The 10,732-nt window shown below is 28.9% G+C and overlaps 1 protein-coding gene across 2 annotated transcripts in view; it reads right to left on the bottom strand.

Moving 5' to 3' along the window:
* Window positions 1–2,638: 2,638 nt before the first annotated feature.
* LOC106680260 (mitochondrial coenzyme A transporter SLC25A42) overlaps window positions 2,639–10,732 on the bottom strand; it is a 44,957-nt gene continuing 36,863 nt past the window's right edge. For both annotated transcript variants that reach the window (XM_067053190.1, XM_014419821.2), the window contains exons 6-8: window positions 9,502–9,634; window positions 5,534–5,705; window positions 2,639–3,648 (exon numbers count right to left, since the gene is read on the bottom strand). In XM_067053190.1, the coding sequence (XP_066909291.1) occupies window positions 3,519–3,648; window positions 5,534–5,705; window positions 9,502–9,634 (435 nt within the window). In that variant the 3' untranslated portion in view covers window positions 2,639–3,518. The remainder of the gene's footprint in view (window positions 3,649–5,533; window positions 5,706–9,501; window positions 9,635–10,732) is intronic.

Here is a 10,732-nt window from a genome sequence, read left to right as displayed (position 1 = left end):
AGGGGCAAAAGCAAATCACAAATTTTGTCTTTTGATTCTCTCTAGTTGTTGATTTTTATTGTTTGTTAAATGTATAAAATAGTTATTACAAAAAAAAACAGTTTATAGACGTTAAATTCTACTCAGCATTAGCATAAGCTCAACGGAGAATAGTTTGTTGTCTGACAGTTTGTGGGTAGCATTTAAATAAAACAACCTACTATTACATTGTTTTCAATTTTCAATCTCAGGTTTTCAGAATGTATTTACAAACATATAATGTAATTCATTTTACTGTACATGCTTCAAATAGACAACTATGAAACTAATGTTCTCTCTTTATTTATTCCCATATGTATATTTTTTTAAACCTTTAATTGAAGAACATATATTTAATTATGTAGCAGACAGAGGTGCAATGGAATTAAGAAAAGACAAAGTAAAGAAAACCTACCTTAACCATAGACTAAACAACATGAGTATCTTATAGCAGAGATGGGTTATACGAAATAACATATGGATGTCAATATTATATTTGCACTAAAATATTGATATTTAAATATCAAAAATTAAAGAAATGGTGATTATAAAATAATATAGCAACTCATAGGAGGATTTATTTTATATCGTACCTAATCAAAAAATTAAAAAAATACTTAATAATGGTAAAGCAAAGAAACACCATGTCAACCATAACAAATATTACAACAAACCAAACATTAACTAAAATATAATTGCATAGATTGTTTTCAGAAGATTATCAATATTCCAATAATCTCTAATTCAAATATCGTCATCCTCAACATAAAAATATTCCAATAATTTTGTTTGATATAGATATCAAACTTTGGTAGCGATAATCCAAAAAAATATCAATATTTTATTTGAGAAAGAACTTGATATTTTAAGGAATTTTTAAAATAAAATATTAAAATTTTATTTGGATATTGATATTCTACTATCTTGTAAAATCAATATAAAAATTTAGCAACAATATTCAAACGAACTTTAAGGGAAATATCAATATTTCATTAGTGAAAGATTTTGAAACATTAAGGAAGGTGTGACAATAAAATAATTATATTTTACTGAGCTGTTTCGATAGGCTAATAAAATTTAGACATACATATCGATATTGATCCTATTCAAATATCGATATCCTCAACATGATTTCCATATTTCTGTTATATTTTGATATCAAACTCCGGAAATGACAATTAAGGATATTTATAAAAATATGGATATTACATCAGTCAAAAATTTAGAAATCTTACGGAATTTTTCAGATTAAATATTTTAATTTAATTTGCATATCAATATATACGACATTCTTAATATTACTGATATCAAACATCGGCAAATATATTCTAAGAATATTTAAAAAAAAAAAAAATCTATATCTTTCATTTTAAAAATCCTGGCAAATTTTTTAAGAAAGTTTAAAAATTAATAATTACAAATTTTGTTTCGATATTCGACTTTCTTATTAATATCAATATCAAATCTTAGCAACACTATTCCAATATTATATGTCCAAAATATTAATATTTCATTAAAAAAAATTACAGATTATTTTATAACAGATTTATCATTAAATACTTATATTTAATCCGATATTAGATATTGATATCAAACTTTAGTCACGATATTCCAAGAAAATTAGTTATATTAATAAATTATTATAGTATATAAATAATTAATCACTCGAAACCAAATAAATAAAAATCTTCAGAGAATCTTTTGGTTTCATGTTGATACAACTAACTATATCACTGCAAACATACCTCCATCTCATGAATCCTCTCATAAACAAAGGTATTTAAATAATAGTTGGATGATGCTCCATCATACCAGTTTTTTATTGTTGGATCTGGTTAGTATTTGTAAAATAATTTAATTCATTTATTTGTTATTAATTCATTTTAAAAAATAAAGTATACCTTCCTCACTATTTTTAACCTCTTTATTTTTCTAAACTTATTTTATTTTTAGTTAAATATGTTCTTATTCAATTTCCTATTATGTACTGTAAAATGGGAAAAGAAATAGTAAGTCTGACACCTTATTTTACCTCCTAATGTATAAAGTCTGTTCCCTAACCTAAAACTTGAAAATTGAGAACATTCATATTAAACACTTCTTAAGCTTAAAAAAAATATTAAACATTATAAATAAAAGTCATAATGTTTTATACCATTTTTTCCAAAATATTTATTTAAAAAAACATTATTAATTATTTGTATTTATATTAATACAATATTTTATGTCTTTTTTTATATTTCTTGGTATATATTTTAAATAGATAAAAATTTATCCATACCATGATGACTGACGACCTGAGTCTATGATAAAAACGGATTACCTCAGATACCAGTTTTTGAAATTTAAGTATCCTTAAGCACATTAAGTATTTCTTGAATTTTTTTTATTAATAAACTCCTTTGTCTTCCCTAAAATAGCTGCAAAATTTACTTTCCTTGATTACTTCGCTTCTTTTTTTTATCATAACTTTTAAAATGATTAAATTTTGTTAAATATATTTATTGATTTAAATTTAGCTATTTTTTAAACTGTTAAAATAAAATTTTATTATAGAATAACTAGATACAAAATTAAGATAAACAATACCAGGTTAATAAAAAGTAGTGAAAAGATTAAATAATCTCTAAAAATATTCTTTAATTTTACAAACAGCAATAAATATCTTAATACATATATATACACAACATTTCATAAATATTTCCAACTTTAAAAATCAAATATACATTCATCATTTACGAAAATATATTATTAGTTATGGAAGCACGAATCAAAGTCTTTAATTTCATCTTTCTGAATTGTATTGCAAAACATTTCACTTCTTCGAGGAATATCTTAACATTAATAACAAAAATTAGATTGCACATAAATATTAATGTCATTAAGATAAAATTAAAAAATAAATAAAATAAAATAAAACATTGTTTATCGAAATAAAATATTTACAATAATGACAGATGTAACTTAATGTTGTTGGAATTATTAACAATACTGTGATTCTAAAAAGTTAGACATCATAAAGATAGATAAACTAATAACAGCTGTGAGTCCATGCTACACAGTTTACGATTTATGACTAGATATCAAGCAGATTACTGGGCCTGAGTATTTAATATAGTTCCTAACGTTACTAGCGAGAGTTGAAAACATACGTGATCAGTGAAACAGCTGTTAAAAAAATAGAGAGCATATACCAAACCAAGACTGATTCTATGATACTGGATACACTCACTATCTTGGTCAGTATAACTGCACAACTACATTTTATTAAAACTTCACTTGAGGTCATAATGGTTTTGTAGGAGAAAAACTAATAAAAACATTTAATAAAATTGTAAGAGCTAAAATATGAAAGTTACTAAGTCCACACAGACATATACAACACTGAATACTTTGACAAGGGACGGAAAATTAAAACTAAAAAGAAAAAATTGAGTAGCAAGGTTTTTTGAGAGCGAACAGCATCTGAAGGCAGAGTGATGGAATCAATGGATAAGATGTCAAGATTTTAGGAGCGCTCGAAGGGTGTCTCTGATGTGGTCATAAGTGGCAAAACTTATCCCAACAGCGATTGGGCCTTTTACCCAATTCATACTCAGCCCTTTGAATATGCCATGAAAACCTTCTTCTCTGAAAATGAATAGAAATAATTTTTCTTATATTATAATAATAATAATAATTTTTTATTATAATTTTACTATCAAAAATTTTCTACAACATACTTCCCCTATATGATCAGTAATAAGGTTGTTATGGGCGTCCACTACTTTAAATTTGATTTCACCAGAGCATAAAGAGGTCCTTACCGAAAAAGTTCTGATTGAAAGTTGGAAAAATAAATCATTACACTATCATTTATAACATCCGAATAACAAATGATCTGTCCGCTACAACCCATGAAGGATTAGTGGTGCACTACTTTGTACGGGAGTACTGTTGCTAGACCAACGGTTATGCAAGGAAGTGATGAAGAATTGGAAAATGTGGACTTCTATACTTACCATGGAACAATTTTCAATAAATCTGGTAAAATAAACCAAGAAGTATCCAACAGGATAAATAAAGCAAATAATATTTACTACCAGATATGCAATACTATTTTGGGAAAGAGGTAGGTAGATAAGGATATCAAACTCCAAATCTTTAAAGCAATATTTCTTCCAACACTATAATATGGCAGTTGAGTCACTCAAGACAAGCATTTAAGTAGGATTACGGCTGCTGAAATGCAATTTTTGCAAAGAATATTGGGCAAAACTAGGAGAAATAGGATAAGGAATGAAAGAATAAGAGAAGAACTTCAGATCCTCTCAGTGATTGAACACCGACAGCTCCGATGGCATGAAACGTCTGTAGAATGGGGGAAGACAGAGTGCCAAGAAAATGTATGGAGGCAAGGCTGACTGGTAGAAGACCACGAGACAGACCTAGAAGGAAATGGAAAGAGGAAAAACACTGGATCAGATAAAGATGCTGGCCAGTGGTCGAGATGTGTGGACCAAGTGGCTAGAGGCTCCTCCACGCTGAAAAGAACTTAAGGAGGATGAGAAAGAAAAAGAAGTATCCAAATTAAAGTCTCAAAACACTCCTTATTTTCTCAAAAGTCCAACATCCCGGCCAATTCAGCCATCTCCAAGGACAAACCCAAAAACTTACACTCAAATAAACTATTAACCTCTGTCCAGATCACAAGCTACAGTAAAAATCACCTCACCATGCCACTATTTCATTAATATTAAACCCCAAATTATAATCAACTTAACTCTACTACACCTTGCTATCATAACAATCCGTTTACTTGGACGTTGAACTTTTGAGAAAAGAAGGAGCGTCTTGGACTTTAATTTGGATACAATTGATTTAATTTGAACAATAAATATGCCAATTAGATGTAGTGAACATCATTTAATAGAGAGGGTAAGAAAGAAAGAATAACAAAAGATTAGAGAATGGAAAAGAGAGTGTAAAAAGAAAGATGAAAAAGAAAAAGAAGAAATAAAACATGAAGCACACGACAGGTGCAGAAGTGCCACACATGAGATATGACACAAGTTGCGGCCGATTTCTCAGTTAAAAAATACGTTCAAGGAAGCAGCTAACGGTTAAAAGTCAAGACTTTGTTTACAAGTTCCATTACTTAGAGAGGTAAAAGTTGAAAACAAATAATTTAAAAAATGAAAGAACATGTAGCATGTAGAGAAAGAAAAATTATAACAATAATACTGTTTTAACAAATTTTAGATTTTTGTTTACTTCACTGAAAGCACCACTAACCATCTCCTCATACAATACGTTTTGGTTACTGTAACATTTTTTCATGCTAAGTGGATCCTTATCATCCATGAACCAAATAAAAAATTATTAATGGTATTCCTCTGATACAATTTTCTATATCCAACTCTGAGAATACAAATAAAATGAAATAAGATACAAGACAAGAATTATTTTTTAAAACTGAGTCTCTTTGTTCTAAGAATGTAAAAAATTCCTATTAGAGAATAAAATTAATACAAACCTAATAACACTACGGAGCGTGCCAATAATGGTTCGATAATGACCTCCAGTGACATTTGAAGTCTGCATTCTTCTTCTGACAATGTCCAGCGGATAGGAACTAGTCTGACCCAACATCCCAGCACAAGCTCCACAAAATAAATTTGTTAGCGCATTTGTAGAACCGTATTCAGCTGAAACAAAGAAATATTTCAGTTCAAAGTTAAAATGTAAAGTTAATAAACTATCAGATCATTTCATAGGAAATGTCCGATTTTATTATTTTAAAATTAAAAGTGTGATTACTGGACTTTTGTTGTTTACTACATTTATATCTACAGATTAAGAGTCCTTATTAATCCTCTCTTTTTTTCTAATATTTACTACCATTTACTTACAAGGCAAAAAAACGAGCCTTTTCTCAAAAGAATAATCAAGTGTGATGAAAAGTGGATTACATATGACAACAGGCATCAGTCAGGTCAGTGGTTAAATATCTACAAAAGACTGGGACACATGACAAAACCAAATTTGCATCTAAAAACATTATTGGTTTCTGTGTGGTACTGGTACTGGTATTTGGTGGGGAGAACAAGTCCGGCAAGTGGGCCCAGTGGTCCTGTTTGCCAACCCCAGGCGGCTACTTGAGTTCCGCTGCTGTGTACTAACCAAGGTGGGAGTGTCAAGATTAATTCTTCAGGACCACCGAAAAACGAATGTTTAACTACTTCAGGTGGGAATCAAACCCACAACATTCGAACCGAGCCCACTAGGACCTGTGCCCCCAACCTGCACAGCCATCACCTGGTCTCTGGTTTCTGTGTGGTGGTCATTAGTAAGAATAATTCATTTCTCATTTTTACCCAGAGGTGAAATCATCACATCCACATCGTACTGCAGTGATAATGACATAATGCATGAAAATCTTGTCAAAAACCACTTGCATTGGTTAATCGGAAGGGACCTATACTCTTACACGACAATGCCAGACCTCAAGTTTTATGAAAGGCAGTGCAGAAACTAAACGTGCCGTGTCACAAAGTCCTGCCACACCTACCTATTTCACCAGACTTATCTCCAGCAGATTTCCATTTGTTCAGAAATTTGGACAACTTCCTTAAAGGTAAAATTTTTGAAAATGATTCTCAGATCAAAACACATTTTCTGAATTCATTTCTTGACAAAACCTTGAATTTTTCTGTTCTGGGATTAAAAAGTTGATAACACGTTGGGGATAATGTATAGAAAATAAATAAACGAGGAGAAGATGGTTGGGGGTGCGGTCAATGATAAACACAAATAAGTTCGATTAATTATTATTTGTGTTTATCATTGACCGCACCCCCAACCATCTTCTCCTCGTTCATCATCCACGGTCAACTATCTCTCATAATTATGAAAATAAATATTCTGAATAAAAATGTTTTGATTTCATAAAGTTGTTTTAATAAATAATCGTTCCAATGAAGACTGACATATCACATGAAACGATCAAATATCCTCAAGTACCTTGTTGATTCCTACAACTTCTTTTTTCTCTTTATTTTTATAAACTCTATTATGACAAAATATTTAGGTTTGGGAAAATTTTAGGGACACAACATGAAAATAAACGGAAATAATATAGGTTTTCAGTGATTTTAATTCTAAATAATACACAGAATTATGCCAGTTTTAAATGTTTATCTATTATAAAATTTGAGTTCAGACAAACATTGTATGACAATAACTAGTGAATATGGAATTTAGAACAACTGACAAAGAACCTCAACAATTGAGATTGATCAGTAGTTAAATTATCAGTAGTGTTTTGTTGTCATTAAAATTTAAAAAAAAATTAAATTAGTATTTTTATGTAATAGTTTATTGTTTGTTCAGTTCAAAAACAAACGTTTTTGACATTTTTAATGTTTTTTATTAATAATAATTGTTGCGACCAACATATGGTCCAATAATCGATTAAATGAACATATGCTTTTTATTTTGTTAAAAAATAAAACAAACCAACTCTCGGTTGTTAATATGAATATGGCAGATATAAAACAAATGACTTCTTAGCGTCTCTTTGTGTGCATACACATCATCTCCAGTGACTCCTCACTACACAATCGTAGTTGCAATTTCTGTCGTCTTAATCATTTTAGACATCAGCTCATACTCCAAGAGGACAGGGGCCCCATCAATCAACCACAGTGATATTAAGACATGTTTTTTCCTTTTGTGCAACTTCAATATAATTTTATAATACATATAAGCTTAGTTAAGTTCCTTTCTTTTTCTAGTCTGTATATTTTTCTATATTTTGTTTTCAACGCCTTCCATTTATTATGTTCACATATTTAAGATACAATAATAACAAAATTCAGCAGTTTATTTTCAGTTCTATTCACGGTTCAGTCACCTGCTGTAACAATAATAATAATAAAAAAAGGAATAAGGTGAATAGAATTAGGAGTGAATTTGTTTAAAAGAATAACTGGGGTAATTATGAAAATGTTGATCTAGAGTTAGCTAGTTATAGAGAACGTCAGAAGTAATTATTTTTAAATTGAATTACCAGACCACATTCAGACTTGTAGAAATTTCTGTTTTTATTTATTTTATTTTTTTATGTTTTACCTATTATTTTAATAAATATTAAATAATGATTAATTATTATATTTTATAATCATATTATTATTTTAAATAAAGGTCAATATGAATATACTTATGCATTTGAAATTAAACTTTTTAAAGTTTTAATGCATCAAATTATTTTTGAGTTGAACTATTGAAAAGCTAAGCGGAAAAACATACTATGTAAAATTTTATCTAAATGGTGCACCAGGAGGAAAAAGGAAAAGGGGCAGACCCAGGCACCGGTGGCTGGATGATTTGGAAGATGATTTGAGAGGAATGGGAGTTGAAAATTGGAGGAGTCCCGCTGGAGACCGCGAGGCATGGGGAAGAATGGTGGCAGAGGCCCAGGTCCTGCAAGGACTGTAGCGCCCAACAGCGAGTGAGTGAGTAAAATTTTAGGGGAAATCAAAAAGGGAATATTGCTTGGAAGGATATTTTTTAATACTACTTTTTACATACTGTCCTTGAATATTTTTTCTAAAACTTAATAGTAAGAATATTAAACCATTTTGTACAAATATCTTCCATAGCTCTTCAGTTATGGACAAACTTTAAGATTTTTTATCATAATAGTTTAGTTTTTTATGTATATTTTCATAAATACAGAGAGTATATATCAAGTTTAATTTTTTCACTTTTTTCAAAAAAGGTTTAGATAAAGCTGTCCATGTGTTAATATTATAAATTAAACAATAAAGTTAATTATTGCAGGATTTGTATGTTTTTTTTTGTTTTTTTCGTGGTATCATTTTGACAATAAAAATGAGTATAAATATTTTAAATTAAATTCTGGATTTTTTTTTTTAGGAAGTTTAATATATTAATTTCTATAAAATTTTGAGGTTAAAAAGCTTTCCAATATGGGACAATAGTCCCAAAACATTTTAAAACAATGAAGAAAAATATAAAATGGTTTATTTTTATCTTTGGAAGTTTTTTATTTTATTTTTTATTATTTATTTATTGTTATTTACAACTGTATAAAAATATATACAACAAGTAAATTTGCTGTTGGTGATATAATGAAATGATACAAACGTGTGGAGAATCTACCCATTGCTAGAACTCAAATAGTATATCTAGAGGAGAATATCTCGAGTCCATCTTCTTTTCAGACGCCTAGGAGGATTATTAGGTAATGAAGGAGAAGCCAGGTTAGAAACAAGTGGATTTGGGTGATTGGAAAGTTTATCATGGAAGGAACGGTATCTGGTTCTGGCCAAATCGGCAACATATGGAACATTGAAGTCCTGATGGATGACTTGATTTGTGACAAAGTAAGGATCATGACATTCATAGAATTGAAAACCTATGGATGCCCATTATATAAAATTTTACTGTATCTAATATTTAAATAATTAATTATCAAACCTAATATCCAATTCTGAAGAGTTCCATAAGTGAAAAAGCTGACTCCAGCATAAGGTATCACGCCAAGGATGGTCGGCAAGTAACCTCTATAAAGAGTCATCGGCCCTTCAGTTTTCCATGTTTTCACAAATACCTAAGGGAAAATTCAATATAATAAGTCTGATGGTAATAATACAATAATTGTTAAATTTGTTATGATAATTTTAATAGCTAATTATAAAATAATGGAAATTTATATAAACAAAATTGTACTAATATATTTAAGAACTACTTTTTATAAACCATGTATGTATATATATGGAACAGGAAAATAATTTTTAAACAGATATTATCTACTTATTGATATAACAACTTTATAACTTAACAATTTATATATACTTATCAATTAATAATAACTTTAATAAAGAATATAATTCTTGGTTTTTGATACAAATAAATCCTTAAAACTCACTAATTATAACTGACTACAAATTTATTTTAAACAACTTTACTATTATATATTTTTTTGTGAGATTCATTTTTTATTACTAAAAATACTAAGGAAAAAACGTTTTGCCACTTTTTTCAACACTTTCATGTCCAATGGCACCAACATGTTGTCACATGCGAACCAAATGTTAGTTGCCGTTGACAACGTGATGGTATCATGCATTGCCACATTGTTTAGTTATTTGATATTTCTTGAACGGAAGAGCAATGTTAAATGTTAAGCTCGATTTGATATTTTTAATTTTGATTTTTGCAAGCCATAGAGATGTTTTTTATAAAAAAAAAAAAGGTTATAAAAAAAAATATGCATATTATTAGGCTAAAAATGAACAGAAGATGTATTAACACGTAAAAATAGAAAAGTAGATATTAGAAAACAAAATTTAACATACTAAAAGAAGGAAAATAAAAAAGTAAATTGAGATTAAATAAAGCTTGAGAAAGAGTAAACAAAAATAAAATGAATTATAATGAGTGAGTAAAGAATAAATCTGGACCACCTTCCTGTTCCAGTTGAGAGCTTTGAAACTATTTATTATTTATATTTATTCTTTCTCAAGCTTTATTTAATCTCATCTTACTTCTTTATTTTTCTTGAGGTGTAGATAGTTGACCGTAGATTAATGCTTGAAGAAGTTTGTCGGGGGGGTGCGGTCAGCAAAGAACAACATAAATAAACAAAACCATATTTATTTATTTTATGCTGACGTTTCGACCTGAGTTTCAGGTCTTCATCAGGGCT

The sequence above is a fragment of the Halyomorpha halys genome, unplaced genomic scaffold (assembly GCF_000696795.3).
Source record: "Halyomorpha halys isolate HHAL.00 unplaced genomic scaffold, Hhal_1.1 Scaffold16.1, whole genome shotgun sequence".
In the NCBI taxonomy this organism is placed as follows: domain Eukaryota; kingdom Metazoa; phylum Arthropoda; class Insecta; order Hemiptera; family Pentatomidae; genus Halyomorpha; species Halyomorpha halys.
This window is presented reverse-complemented; position numbering and strand designations above follow the sequence as displayed.